Source organism: Oncorhynchus keta, chromosome 37, assembly GCF_023373465.1.
Source record: "Oncorhynchus keta strain PuntledgeMale-10-30-2019 chromosome 37, Oket_V2, whole genome shotgun sequence".
Lineage (NCBI taxonomy): Eukaryota > Metazoa > Chordata > Actinopteri > Salmoniformes > Salmonidae > Oncorhynchus > Oncorhynchus keta.
In genome coordinates this window covers 12,686,391-12,701,821 of record NC_068457.1, presented here as the reverse complement: position 1 = coordinate 12,701,821, position 15,431 = coordinate 12,686,391, and the positions used below count along the sequence as shown (strand labels likewise).

The following is a 15,431-nucleotide window of genomic DNA, read 5'->3' as shown; positions in this document are numbered from 1 at the left end:
GTTTTTCACTTTCAGGGTCAGAAAAGCAAACACCATATTTTATCGGGTCCTATTCCTCACCATCGAGAGAGGACTGTCCTCGGTCCCAGGTGAGGCACAAATGTGTTGCGGTTCTGGTGTCTTAAAGGGCCAATGCAGCCGTTTAAAAAAAAATCTCAACATCAAATAATTTCTGCGTAACAATGAAGTTACTTACTGTGATTGTTTTCAGTTAACTGTGTCAAAAAGAAACAACAATGGCTTCTTAGCAAGAATTTATCTAGGACTGTCTGAGAGTGGTCCGAGTGGGGGAAACGAGCTATTAATGGCAGAGAGGTTTGGAACCCTCTATCTTATTGGTCTATTAACTAATTTACCACCTGGTGACATACCGGGCAATCAAACTCCATCCCACCCAAGCGGGCTGAAATTTCAGGCGTTCATTTCAAACAGCTCTTACTCTAAAAGGGCTTTATCATAATTGTTTTCAATTTCACAGTATTATTCCAACCTCATAGTGTATAGTTAAAGAGCAGGAAAATCTTAATTCTGACTGCACTGGGCATTTAAATTCTCTTTCAGTTACCTGAAATAAGATTACACAACCCTATTGTCCTTTATTGGGTGAAGTGGTGCCCACTGAGTCCCCATAGAGCCTTTCTTGTGTTCAAGGGATCAAATGCATCTTAAAAGTTTGGTCTTTCATTGTGTTCAGTGGTGTAGTGGATAGTACATTTTTTATTTTGGAAGAGGGTTTACCCGCCTTTTACTGGAAAAATGCATTGAAAGTATAGGACAACGGACTGCGATCAGAGATTACCCACCTATTTTTGGTATTTTTTACCACTACTTTACTGGTTGTGTGAAATAGTCCCGCCACCCTCATGTAGGACCCATGTTTGTTGTGTTGAAGTTAATGAGTTTGTCCTTTGTTTTACCAGCAGGAAGATGTGTTCTACTCCGACGAGCTGGATAGGAACACTTACAACAACTACAGAATGTATCTGTCATCGCCGCACGGCTACGGGGAGGAAGAGCCTGGGCCTTACCAGGACGAGCCAGAGAACCTGACCTCCACAGAGCGATACAACACCTCCCAACCTAACATACTGAAATCCAATACCAACACCGCTAACTACGTGGACTTCTACTCCACCACGAGGAGGCCTTCTCAGAAGGCTAACCAGTATTCTGGATCACCTGACTCCTGGGTGTAGGGGTGGAAAAACCATGTAGAAACCATGGACTGACTCATCAGTTTAAGCTACATCTGTGTGTGTGTTTGAGTGTGTGTGTGTGAGATAGAAAGAGAAATGTGAGAGACAAAAAGAACACGAGTGTGTCTGTATGTGTGTGTGTTCTTGTGTGTGTGTCTGTATGTGTGTTCTTGTGTGTGTGGCTCCAGTGGGAAAGAGCCTGTTGTTTTCTGGAGTGGTGTAATGTCAGCCAAAGAAGTAAGAAAGAAGAAAGGTTTGTTGGATACGAGCCAGGCATCCGCTTGATTGGAAATGTGGAGAATGGAGAGAGTGCTGAAGAAGTGTTGCGTAAAATTAAACATTAAAGGGATAGTTTACTCAAAATATAAATGAACATGATGTTCAATATATGTTAGCTGTAGTTGATAAACTAAGACAGTTATGGATATAGTAAAGGCAGCAAAGATCTCAAAACTGGCTTGGTGAATCGACTACAGCCAAATGGAAAATAATGTGAATTTCGATTTTGAGTCAAATAAATCATTTCTATGTTGGCCAAATATATATCATGAAGTCATATCTGTGAAATGTCAAATAGTATTTGTACAGAGAAATAAAACATGTTACAATGTGTTGTTACAGAACATTACTGTATTCAATGTGTAGACTGTGTATGTATGATATGGTGTCTAGTGAATTTTTTATGATTTATTTAAGTGTGTGAATTTCCCCTAAAACGCTCTGATTTATGTTGTCACAGCACTGGCGATGATGTGCCATATGGAAGTGTATGAAGATTTTTTTTTTAAAGAGCGCATCATAACACTAAAAAAAGATTCAGAAGTTGTGAAAATGAGGCTTGGTGAAATAAATCAGCTGTGGAATGGAATTGCAGGTGTTGGTGACTTTTAATTTATCTTCATTTTGTCATCCAAACGTTCTTCACTCGGAGGGGGCGCGCACCCAGCTCCCAGAAAGCGCACGATAGAGCGTCTTTCATCCTTCAGCTCCGCCAACTTCCAGGATGGATCACACAGCTCCGCTCATGCAATCAACATTCCTATAGCTATGGAGGGAAATGCGTTGTTTTGAAGAAACGTCGACGAACTAAACTTGACTCTTCTTTTTTTAACAGGTATATTTTGCTTGTACTGTTACGTGTGAGGTTGTCGGCTGTTTAGTGAGCCAACTTCTAGATGCGTGAAGTGTCAGGGCATGACAAGCCGTTTACATTGTTTAACGTTACAGTTTACGTAATCGTTCATGTGCCGCGTCAAAGTTATTGCAAGAAAAATATGTTTTTTACTGTATCGTGTATGAATTCATTCGCAAGTAATAGATTAAATAACGGATTTCAGCATGTGCCTCGCATTTGTTTTCAAGTCTAATTGTCTGCTATTCACCTTTGCTAATCTGGAATCCATTTCACATTGAGCTGCATCCATTCATTTGTACCATTCTCCACATTTCCCTTTTTTTGTCAGGTTTCATTCCAGACCACTGTGCCTAATGAGGGTATGTTAGGGCTCATTGTAATCCATATCTTCCCATGACTAGTGTTGCCTCATTTAGGAGTATGTGGCCATGTTACTGCAATAGCACCTTTTTTTTGCAGAGGGAATAATATATTTGTATTGACTATTTTTCACAGAACTCCCTGTAATCAGTTTGAACATGTTCAAAGCAGTGTTTGGGAGGAATAGGAAAGAAGAGAAGAGGAGCAGGAGGGATCCAGGTAGGAAAGAGAACAAACAACACCATCTACAACACTGTACCCATGACAGTTTGTTCCGGGTAACCAGACACCTTTTCACTGACTATAATAGTGTCATATGAATTTGTTCATAAAAGGCTGGGTTGAAATCTTTACCAATAGGTAACTGATGGATTTCTGGTTTTTCTGGGAGCCGTGGGGATGTTTCTGAAATCTGGGTACTATCTCTGTTGTATCAGTCTCAGAGTAGAAATCGTTTCTAGCGAAGTGAAACCAATCCTCGACATTAGTAGCACTCGCCCTAATTGAAGATGGTAGCTACTTGGCTGCTCCGAATTTTTTCGTCCCCGGGTGTTTGACTATAGAGCCATTTCAATTAGCCTAATTAAGGAGTGAATGCTGCCTCCCACTGCTGTAAAATCCTCTCAGACCTAAAGTGTGTCACGAGAAGTTGGAGTGGGTTAAACAAACAGCTCTGACCCACAAAAAGAAGATACTGAAATGATCAATAACTTTTTGGGTCATGAGGGATGTACCCTGACTATACAAAACATTAAGAACACCTGCTCTTTCCATGACACAGACTGACCAGGTGAATCCAGGTGAAAGCGAGGATCCCTTATTGATGTCACTCACTTGTTAAATCCACGTCAATCAGTGTAGATGAAGAGGAGGAGACAGCTTTTGTATGCATGCCATTCAAAGGGGCAAGATAAAATATTTAAGTGCCTTTGAACAGGGTATGCTAGTAGATATCAGGCGCAATGGTTTGTGTCAAGAACTGCAACGCAGCTGGGTTTTTCACGTGTGTATCTAGAAGGGTCCACCACCCAAAGGACATCCAGGCAACTTGACACAACTGTGGGAAAGCATAGTAGTCTAAATGGGCCAGCATCCCTGCGGAATGCTTTCAACACCTTGCAAAGTCCATGCCCTGACGAATTGAGGCTGTTCTAAAGGGAAAGGGGGGGGGGGGGTATATATTTTTTATATAGATTTTTATTACCAGTTCTAAATAATGTTTGTCAAGCCTCTTTATTTTGGTAGGCTATAATCTATTATTCAGATTGATGCTAGGCCTCGTGTGCTTCCGCTCTGGGTTTGTGCCTCTTTCCAGTAGTTATGTAGCTACTAGCTAGCTCCATTCTGTGTGGTAACAACAAGGGTGTTGTCAGTATCTCATAACGTGAGTGTTCACCCCTAGAGAAGTCTGGGGGAAATCAGAAGGCACTGTAGACACATGGGTACAAAGTCAGCATATTGCACATGAAACATTTAATGTGTCTAATGTTGACGAGCTACAGAACTCGGAGAAGTGTGTCAGTCCCATCTACCATTAATGCCTCGAGGTCCTTAGATTTAGTTCAAAAGGTGGACTACCATGCTAATAATGGCATGTACATTTGAATTGTTGGACATACAAGTCTGTAAAATCACCAGGAAATGATCTCAAATTGATTTTAATGTAGGAAATCTGTCCCTAAGGAACTCCCATGCATAAATAGAGACATATGCATCGTATCCCAATGTAATCAAGGTTTGAAATGATTCTTTTGTTGTCTAATACTATATCCGTTTGGGATTATTCTAGTCCATTTGTAGTGTACAAATGATTTATAACTATGTTCCGGCTGTCCGTACCATCCGCCCACGGCTGAATGTAATTGGCAACCCCTGGTCTAAGCCTATGGCCTTACATTGTGTGAAGCTGGCTGTGATTGTGTGTGAAAGCCTTGAGAAAGAAAGTTGTTCCCTGACTACATGATGAGCAGCATATGTTTCCCATAAGGCCGTGTGTGTGGCCTGGAGGCTCGCTCAGAGGCATCAGAGAAGGAGAATGGAAACTTTGCAGCACGATTAGGGGCCCTGAGTTTATAACTAATTATAATCAAGTTATAGCAACTCCCTACCTAGTAATGTTGGTTTTGTCCATAACCTGTAAATTCTGCTTTTTAAGGCTGTGTGTATCCTTGCAGATTGTCGTTCAAATACATTATATAATGTAGATGGCCATCTGTCTCTCTTCTTGTCATCCACGGGAATGAGGTTACTGGTTACTGTATAAACCATGCTACATTTCAACGGGCTGCTTTAATGTAATTTTGTTGTAGCATTACATACTACTCCAGCTCCATTAATGCTGTGTTACTATTGCACTCTATGCATCAGGCGTAGCCAGTAACTGCAATGCACACGCACATCGTTGCACCTGTGCAGTGATTACATTTAGCATAGAGGGGAGACAAAAGAGGAACACACTTTCCTCAAATGCCTCTGAGCTGCCAGTAGGCGGTCCGCTCTTCAAAGGGCCACTACTAGACTTGAAGAATCGATCCGGTCTCTTAATGCAAGGGGATGTCGTCCACTTATTGTTGCTCCAAAACATGCATTTGACGATCCTGTTTAAAGGGATAACCCACCCCCAGAAATAAAAATCATAAAACCCATGTCAATTTGGTGAAAGCTTATGTTCTATCAGTAGGTAAATGTTTTCTTTTTTTTTTTTTACCCATGATTTAACTCCGAAGTGGTCCATCTGTGAAACCAGGAAGTGGTGTCGGAACGAGTCGTAGCTACATGGTTCTCCTCATTGGAGATAGGGGGTAACACACTATCACATTTCATAACGTTTTTTGTTGTTGTGCTCAATCTTAAACAGTGTACCAAATGATTCAACTCAGTTTCTCTTTCAAGTAGCATCCCACAATGGCCCTGTCTGTGGGAAAGGTGGGAAAGGGCCAGTGTTGCCATAGCAACATGCTCTGCACTCACTCTAGTCAGAGATGAACTGCAGGTTAATCTCGGTGAGATAGACTCCTGAATTGCTAGTTCAGTTTGTTTAGGCGATTTTACAGATAGCTAGCTACTTCACATGCTGATATTGACTTTGGTATTATTGTATGTAGATACGTTTGCTACTTAGCTAGCTAAATAGCCAGCCAGCCAGCCAGCCCAGAGAGCATTGCATTGTGGGTTTTGTAGTCGACTTGAGCTGCAACAGATTTCCACGACGATTTTTACATGCTGCTTACAACCTTGTTATAACGACAAGATGAAACATTTGTTCACAAAAAATATTGTTTTCACATATTAGTGTTGTTTAACACTGTTAATGATAGGAATTAGTGGTTTAAGTTTCCAGATACACCTTTTCATAGGCCCTATTATTGATTACAGATTAATTTGTTCTCTCTCTCTTCTCTTTTCCAACCCCTTTTAATCTCTCACCTTTCCCACTATATCTCCCTCTCCTCTTGCTAGCCGTAGTTGCTGATTACCACAGCCACAGTATCCAACGAAGGGGTGCTGGTGCTTGGGTGACCCACTACCAGGAGCCTAGCCGTGCCCACCACCCCCACCCCTCAAGGGGCAGGCCGAGGGGGAAGCTGGCTAAGGGGGAGTCCATCTCCCTGCCTTCGTCACCCCTGGTCCATCGCCAGTCCTACATAATGCCCTCAGAAATGGGCATCAAGTCCCCAGGTATTGTAACAGCCATCCACCAGGCTTTTGTTATTCTAATGAACACACAAAAACATACAGACACACCCGCACGCACACACACACACACACACACACCCGCACACACACACACACACACACACACACACACACACACACACACACACACACACACACACACACACACACACACACACACACACACACACACACACACACACACACACACACACACACACACACACACACACACACACAGAGGGAAGGGCACATCTATAGATCATCTGTAAAAATGAATATACTTACATCATTCTCTTTTTTTGCAGGTCATCTTGTTCTCGTTGCTATGTTCGTTGCTAGCCTAGCGACGAGTCTCGCTCATAGCATATTGATCGCATGTTCTGTTCAGTATCTCCCACGGTTCTGACAGGCTCTTGTGTGCTCTTTGTGGAGATTAGGTTATGATTGCTCTGCCTGGTTTTTAAGCCCAGTGGGCTTATAGCACAGCCAGTACATGCCTAATGATTGATTAAGGGCTATTCACACAGCTAGCACTTTATTTCCCCTGGGAAATATAGGAGATTATGCTCAAAATATCATTGTCAAATGTGCATACTGTCCAGGATACAGGACATCAATAACAACAACTCATTGTATCTCCAAGGGAAGTTTAGAAAGCAAATAAACTAAAGTAACTTTGTCATTAACTTATTGAGTATTTTTTCCATGTGTGATTTCTCAGTGGTATGCCAGGGCTATGTAGTAACTGTGATTCTACTGCTTACTCACTGACCCAGCGCAGCTTTGGAAAGGAACTGTTTACCTTGTTTGGAAGGTTATGCTTCGATGTCTTCAGCATTTGTGTCTTCGGCATTCTAGCTGAGTAACACTAGGTGGCGGTGCAGTGTGCATCAAGCTGAAGCTCTGAGTTCACTGTAGTAGTGTGGACCTTTGACTCACAGACACACACACGCGCATGCACACACACACACACACACACACGCACACGCACACACACACGCACGCACACACGCACGCACGCACGCACGCACGCACGCACACGCACACACACACACACACACACACACACACACACACACACACACACACACACACACACACACACACACACACACACACACACACACACACACACACACACTCATGTTGGCGATTTGATCTGTTATCATCACAGGGATTAGTTTATACTGTACTGCATGTATCTTAGTTCATGTTGGCTCCTCCCAACTGGTGGGAGAAATTCAAATTCCCCACTGCAAATCCCATCTGGAAGAGTTGAATTTCTCTCTCTTGCTCTCGCTCACTTTCTCCTCCCTTTCTCGTTACCCCCATCTCACTCTCTCTCTCTGCTGCTCTGACTGAAGGTCTGTACAGGAAGCTGGAGTATGTGGAGAGTCCTTATTTTCCTGGAGACGCGTTCGCTTCCACTCTAAACAATAGCAAGACTGCCCAGAGAGGTGAGTGTGAGCGTGTCTGCACAGAGAGATGAGACGAGGGAGGGGAGAGAGAATGATACACAGTACATTTGGAAAAGCAGGAAGAGAGGTACAGAGGATAGAGAGAACAAATCTTCCATAGTTTTGAGTTCTTTGATTTGGTGCCTGCTGTAATCTTTTTCAAATGCTCATGTACAGTATGTGCATGCGCATGTGTTCAATTGACCTGCCAAACCTAAGTGGTGCTGAGGGTAACAGTGTAAATGCCATCCATCCCCTGCACAGCTGTCTATGTGGAGAGGCTGGGGGCTAGTCCTGAGGCGGAGCAGCCTGTCTCCAGCATCCTCATGTCCTCTTGTTGCCAAGCACCGCTATTCTCCCTCTGCTTCTCATAACCAACGGCGACAGCGGGCTGGTGTGTTTACTGTGTGTTTCAATCATTCCCGAACCCCCTGAATAGACCCTCCTGGGATTTGTCACGCAGAGGTCAGAGTTAGATTGATGAAGCTTTCAATATTGTCTGGTTGTTTAAGTTACGAGGTGCTGTTCGTAATAGTACCACGGAGAGCCGAATGCATAGGTTCACTGATTATAGCTTCCTGACCTCAGGTGGGAAATCAGTTGGGCACTTAGGCAATGGATGGAGACATTGGCTGATAGATTGAGGATGCACTCAATCTCGTTCTCTCCCTCTCTTTCTCTCTCTCTCTCGCTCATTCTCTCTCTCTCTCTCTCTCTGTGTCTCACTCTCACACCCTCCCTCTCACTTTTTCTCTTTCTCTCTCTCGGTTTGTCTTGTTTAGTTTTCGCCACAGTTGTGTGATTTTGAGGGTAGCTTTTTAAAACAGTAACCACCATTTCCCACTGCCCACATAGACCCACAGTGTATCTCCAATAACCGTTATGAATGTAAAGTAAATATAGATCATTATAATATACATTTACTAACCATTTCCTTCTCATTTGTGTGGTAATTTGCAATACTTTTCAATGCGACGTTTTCCATATTTGCTTTTCCACGTGCTTTTCTCGTTATGAATTGTAATGAACCCTGAATGGAGCAGAGGTATAATTTTAACGTCATATAAGATGATTAGGTTTGCCTTTCAAAATCACCTGAGCAGACTCAAACAAATTCATGAATTAGACATGAATAGCTGTGAAATGCATTTGAGTGTATTCAGTTTGGTAATGACTTTGACAGGCCACGTCATTATTCTATTTTTGCACATAAACCAAGAATACGCCTGTCGGATAAGAATGACGAGGGATGAATTTTCACCCGGAATTTGAAGGTGTGTTTCCTTGAGATGGAGGGCGCAGAGACAGATCTTGTTCTCAGTTTTGGTGGATCTCTGCTTAACCAAAGTGCCTTACCACTGAATCAATGTTGTTCCCACCAACGGAGGCTGCTGAGAGGAGGACGGCTCATAGTAATGGCTGGAATGGAGTCAATGGAATGGTATCAACCGCATGGAAACCACATGTACTTCGTTCCAGACGTTATTATTAGCCATCCTCCCCTCAGCAGCCTCCACTGGTTTCCACGTCATTTCAACCCAAAAGTGTAATCTGACGATGTCGAATCAACGTAACGTGGAAACCAGTGGAGGCTGGTTTCCAAAAAGTCATCAACTTAATTAATGGATGTTCGTCTTTTTTTCACAACTTAGAACCTTAATCTGATGTCATGGTGACGTTTTTTTTGTTGATTTCACATTGAATTCACGTTAGTTGACAAATCAACCAAATATAAGTCAAAAACGATGAACTGAAGTCTGTGCCCAGTGGGTTGAAGTGTGCTAAGATTTGATTGAACAACGTTCTGCCAGAAACAACCAAGTGTTCTCCAGCTCCCAGTCTATTACACAACCCAGTGTGGACCAAAACACTTCAGATCCATGTTTGTCACAGAAAGAGAACGTGTATCAGAGTGATCATTTTGAAGGGAGCTGCTAATGTGACAGCTGCTGTGACTACGGTTGGTTTAATACTTCACTTCCATTAAGCTGGATAATGGAAGGTGACATTACAGGATTCATTTAGTTCAGGTGATACCCCTGTTTTGATTTCTATCCAAGATGGCACCCAACTACCCTGGCATTTACGGTCTCTCTTTCTTTCCCATTTGTGATGTACACCCTTGAATCAGACTCTGCGTTGAACTCTTCTCTGGTTATCTGAACGTACAGGAGCCCCAGTCAGACAGTCCAGCCCCGTGTTCCACCAAGCGTCTGTTTGTCCTTCTGTCTCTCTCACCGTCTGTGATTAACATCTCTGCACGTGATCTCTGCTGTGTAGGAAAGGTGCCGGTGCCTGCCTTTCGTCTAACCAGTCAGCTCGTTTCATCATCGCCCCTTGTCTAAGAGATGGGGGAAGTTGTGACTTTAGGGGGGAGAAGAGAGGAGATATATGCAATAGTGAGGTGGTGGTGGCTGTTTCCACTTATTTGCTTACTGTGTATTGCATCATTTCTACGGTTCATTGGAGAGAACAATGGATTATGTGGAGGCGGGGAGAGGATATCGACAGTGAGAAGGAAAGAATGGGCCGATCCTGAGGGCTTGAGAGAGGGGGAGAGGGATGGAGGGATACACTCTTAGAGAAAAAGGTGTACTCTAGAACCTAAAATGGTTCTTCGGGCTGTCCCCATAAGAGAACCCTTTGAAGAACCCTTTTTGTTTCCAGGTAAAACCCTTTTGGGTTCCATGTAAAAACCCTTTCCATAGAGAGTTCTACATGGAACCCAAAAGAGTTCTAACTGAAACCAAAAAGGGTTCTACCTGGAACCAAAAAGGGTTCTACCTGGAACCAAAAAGGGTTCACCTTTGGAAGCTTTTTTCCCAATACGGATTGAGGGGAGAGATGGATGAGAATGTGTCTAACCCCAGACGGGTTGAGAGTAACTAACGTCCAACAAGCTGTGTCTCGGCCCTCCCACATTCCTTCCCTTCTTCCTCATCTCTCTCAATAGGAGCTCCGTTTTCTAGACATCATCATATTCTCCAACTCACTGTTGTATGTAAACAGGATATAGAGGTGCCGTGTTGAACCCCCTCGCCTCATCCTCCTCTGCGTCTGTACAGTGGTGTAGGTGACCTAGAGGTGAAAGGTCGTGGCATCACGCCCATCTCAGTGATGTATCGACGCACCCTTTTGCTCAGCTCAGCCCGATCTGTCCGGACAGGGCAGCCAGTGCCAAAGACGACGGTGCAAAGGCGCCTGCCCTCTGCCGGAGGCCAGGGCTGAGCTGAGCTCATTGAGATTCTACGCCTGTCTCCTAACCAACCGGGAGCGCTGAGCAGGCACACACATACACACACACACACACACATATGGACACACACACACACACACACACACACAGAGAGCTGCTTCAGTCGTGCAGCCAGGGACTGAGAAAGCCACAGCCTCTTCATTGGTAATGAGGCCGACCGGCGCTGCTGCTGCTACTGCTGACCTGTGGATGCATACATTAACCTCTCCTCTATCAGCATAGTATACATAATCCTCCATCCAATCGACGTAGCCAGGAAGGAGGAAAGGCAGGAAGGTTTGAACTGAGCTGGACTGAACTGGGCTGAGCTACAGAACGCGTGTGTTTGGTGTGGTCACGTCGTGCTGCTCACAGCGATCCGCTCGTCTGTCATCTCTCTCCATCTGTCCTCCAGAGCTGCACGCGGAGCTCCAGCCCAGCTCCTCCTCCTTCTCAACCCAGGAACTGATGACCAGGCTGGGCTTCTTACTGGGAGAAGGGACCCCAGCCTCGCCTAGCACCCCCATGGAGGACTGGAGGGAAAAGAAGGTATGTGAAAGGAAAGATGGTGGGAAGGATGGGTAGAAGGAAGGAGGGAGAGTGACTGAGGAAGTCAGATGTCAGAAATATGAAAAGGAGGCTCGTGTGTTTTCTTTGCAGATGAAGTGAGGAGTTTTTGTATGGTTTCTTTAATTAGATTTCAAGGCAATGTTTTGTATGATAACCAAGATTGAGCGTTTGTTTTGGTTAAGCTGCACATTTAGAAACTACAAGGTAAATGACCAGTTGAAAAGAAAACCCGAGGCACTCTTTGAAAGCATATACTGTAATGGCATGTTGTTTATGGAATGTGTACATAAGGTGATGTCAGTTGAATGTCTTGCTTTTAATCTTGTTGCATTGGCTCGCCACATGCTGTTGAGCCCGCAGGAGGTTTATATACTGTACTGTATCATTCTATCACCGTTTGAGCATTGCCCCACTTTCCTAACCTCCTTCCTCCACCTGAGCTCCAGATGGAGCCAGTTTTATGGAGACAATGTGTCGGCTGTGAGCAATGTACCGTGTCCTGGTTCAGAAAAATGATGGGGTGGTAAAGTGGGAAAAGCACTGAGCTGAACGTTCTCTAACGTTGCAGAAACGCTGGGTGCTGGGGTGAGTTGAGACATATAGGATCTAGGAATGGTAGGGTTCGGGTGTTGTTGGAGACATATGAAGAAGGATGCAGATATTGGGGTTTGGGGACATTGGGAGGAGAAGGGGAGATTGACACACACACACACACATACTGTATATACAATGACCTATATACCATACCTGATAATACTTTAAATAAAACACTTCTTTCTCTCTCTCTCTTTCTCTCTGCCCTTTCTCTTTCTATATCTCTCTTATCTTGCCACCCTTTCTATCCAACTCTCCTCCCTTTCAACCTGACTGCCCCCTCTTTCTCTCTCTCACCTTTCTCTCTCATCCCTCTCTGCCTATCTCTCTCTCTCATCCCTCTGCCTATCTCTCTCGCACTCTCTCTCTCATCACCACTCTCACCTCTCATCCCTCTCTGCCTATTTCTCTCTCTCTCTCTCTCTCTCTCTCTCTCTCTCTCTCTCTCTCTCTCTCTCTCTCTCTCTCTCTCTCTCTCTCTCTCTCTCTCTCTCTCTCTCTCTCTCTCTCTCTCTCTCTCTCTCTCTCTCTCTCTCTCTCTCTCCTCTCTGCCTATCTCTCTCTCTTTCTCTCCCTCTCTGTCTGTAGTGTAATGTCTCTGGCCAGGCGGTGAGCCCATGCTCCACATTGACCTGCAGCACTACGTCTCCATGCTCAGACAGCCCCTGCTCCACCATGGGTAGTAGCAGTACCGGGGGGCCCTGTCTCCCCAATCCCAGCCCAGGTGGGACCCTCCTCCGCCCCAGTCCCTGCCGGAGCCCAAACTCCACACTTGAGAGCCAGGATAGCGGAATCATAGGTGAGTACTTATATAGACCATCATCACCACAGTTGGATCAATTTAAATTCAGATATTTTCTTCTCACCTCCTGATAAATAATTGATATGTGTGTTTTAGAGCACCTACTCATTCAAGGGTTTTTCTTTCTTTTTAGTATTTTCTACATTGTAGAATAATAGTGAAGACATCAAAACTATGAAATAACACATATGGAATCATGTAGTAACCAAAAAATTGTTAAAACAAATGAAAATATATGTTATATTTGAGATTCTTCAAATAGCCACCCTTTGCCTTGATGACAGCTTTGCACACTCTTGGCATTCTCTCAACCAGCTTCACCTGGAATTCTTTTCCAACGGTCTTGAAGGAGTTCCCACATATGCTGAGCACTTGTTGGCTGCTTTTGCTTCACTCTGAGGTCCGACTCATCCGAAGCCATCTCAATTTGATTGAGGCCAGGTCATCTGACGCAGCACTCCATCACTCTCCTTCTTGGTCAAATAGCCCTTACACAGCCGGGAGGTGTGTTGGGTCATTATCCTGTTGAAAAACAAATGATAGTCCAACTAACGCAAACCAGATGGGATGGCGTATCGCTGCAGAATGCTGTGGTAGCCATGCTGGTTAAGTGTGCTTTGAATTCTAAATAAATCACTGACAGTGTTACCAGCAAAGCACCATCACACCATCACACCTCCTCCTCTACGCTTTACAGTGGGAAATACAAATGCAGAGATCATCCGTTCACCCACACCATGTCTCACAAAGACACCACGGTTGGAACCCAAAATCTCCAATTTGCACTCCAGACCAAAGGACACATTTCCACAGGTCTAATGTCCATTGATCGTGTTTCTTGGCAAGTCTCTTCTTATTGTTGGTTTCCTTTAGTAGTGGTTTCTTTAGTGGTTTCTTTGCAGCAATTCAACCATGAATGTCTGATTCACACAGTCTCCTCTGAACAGTTGATGTTGAGATGTGTCTGTTAATTGAACTCTGTGAAGCATTTATTTGGGCTGCAATTTCTGAGGCTGGTAACTAATGAACTTATCCTCTGCAGCAGAGGTAACTATGAGTCTTCCATTCCTGTGGCGGTCCTCATGAGAGCCAGTTTCATCATAGCGCTTGATGGTTTTTGCGACTGCACTTGAAGAAACTATTCCGTATTGACTGACCTTCATATCTTAAAGTAATGATGGACTGTCATTTCTCTTTGCTTATTTGAGCTGTTCTTTCCATAATATTTTTTTTAATCCATTATTTTACCAGGTAAGTTGACTGACAACACGTTCTCATTTACAGCAACGACCTGGGGAATAGTTACAGGGGAGAGGGGGAATGAGCCAATTGTAAACTGGGGATTATTAGGTGACCGTGATGGTTTGAGGGCCAGATTGGGAATTTAGCCAGGACACCGGGGTTAACACCCCTACTCTTACGATAAGTGCCATGGGATCTTTATTGACCTCAGAGAGTCAGGACACCCCTTTAACATCCCATCCGAAAGACGGCACCCTACACAGGGCAGTGCCCTGGGGAATTGGGATATTTATTTTTTAGACCAGAGGAAAGAGTGCCTACTGGCCCTCCAACACCACTTCCAGCAACATCTGGTCCCCCATCCAGGGACTGACCAGGACCAACCCTGCATAGCTTTAGAAGCAAGCCAGCAGTGGTATGCAGGGTGGTATGCTGCAGGGTGTTATGCTGCAGGGTGGTATACTGGACTTGGTCTTTTACCAAATAAGGCTATCTTCTGCATACCACCCCTACCTTGTCACAACACATTAAGAAGGAAAGAAATTCCACTAATTAACTTTTAACAAGGCGCACATGTTAATTGAAATACATTCCAGGTGACTACCCCATGTAGCTGGTTGAGAGAATGCCAAGAGTGTGCAAAGCTGTCATCAAGGGGTACCTATTCGAAAAATATATTTAGATTTGTTTAACACTTTTTTGGTTACTACATGATTCCATATGTGTTATTTTATAGTTTTCATGTCTTCACTATTATTCTACAATGTAGAAAATAGTACAAATAAAGAAAAACCCTTGAATGAGTAGGCGTTCTAAAACTTTTGACCAGTAGTGTATATGGAAGAAGAAAAAAAATATCTCGTCCTTCCATTTGTCATCTATATATCTCAATAATATACAGTTGAAGTCGGAAGTTTATATACACCTTAGCCAAATACATTTAAACAGTTTTTCACAATTCCTGACATTTAATCCTAGTAACAATTCCCTGTCTTAGGTCAGTTAGGATCACCACTTTATTTTAAGAATGTGAAATGTCAGAATAATAGTAGAGAGAATGATTTATTTCACCTTTAATTTCTTTCATCACATTCCCAGTGGGTCAGAAGTTTACATACACTAAATTAGTATCTGGTAGCATTACCTTTAAATTGTTTAACCT

At 43.7% G+C, this 15,431-nt stretch overlaps 2 protein-coding genes across 7 annotated transcripts in view; both read left to right on the top strand.

Moving 5' to 3' along the window:
• LOC118369997 (plakophilin-4-like) overlaps window positions 1-1,821 on the top strand; it is a 67,814-nt gene extending 65,993 nt beyond the window's left edge. For all 4 annotated transcript variants that reach the window (XM_052499222.1, XM_052499223.1, XM_052499224.1 and 1 more), the window contains 2 exons: window positions 16-89; window positions 921-1,821. In XM_052499222.1, the coding sequence (XP_052355182.1) occupies window positions 16-89; window positions 921-1,196 (350 nt within the window). In that variant the 3' untranslated portion in view covers window positions 1,197-1,821. The remainder of the gene's footprint in view (window positions 1-15; window positions 90-920) is intronic.
• Window positions 1,822-1,968: 147 nt separating this feature from the next.
• LOC118369995 (protein TANC1-like) overlaps window positions 1,969-15,431 on the top strand; it is a 51,675-nt gene continuing 38,212 nt past the window's right edge. For 2 of the 3 annotated variants that reach the window (XM_052499219.1, XM_052499217.1), the window contains exons 1-6: window positions 1,969-2,310; window positions 2,827-2,910; window positions 6,151-6,369; window positions 7,734-7,826; window positions 11,477-11,610; window positions 12,814-13,024. In XM_052499219.1, the coding sequence (XP_052355179.1) occupies window positions 2,850-2,910; window positions 6,151-6,369; window positions 7,734-7,826; window positions 11,477-11,610; window positions 12,814-13,024 (718 nt within the window). In that variant the 5' untranslated portion in view covers window positions 1,969-2,310; window positions 2,827-2,849. Of the gene's footprint in view, window positions 2,311-2,659; window positions 2,691-2,826; window positions 2,911-6,150; window positions 6,370-7,733; window positions 7,827-11,476; window positions 11,611-12,813; window positions 13,025-15,431 lie in introns of all 3 variants that reach the window. The other variant, XM_052499218.1, reaches the window with a different exon arrangement.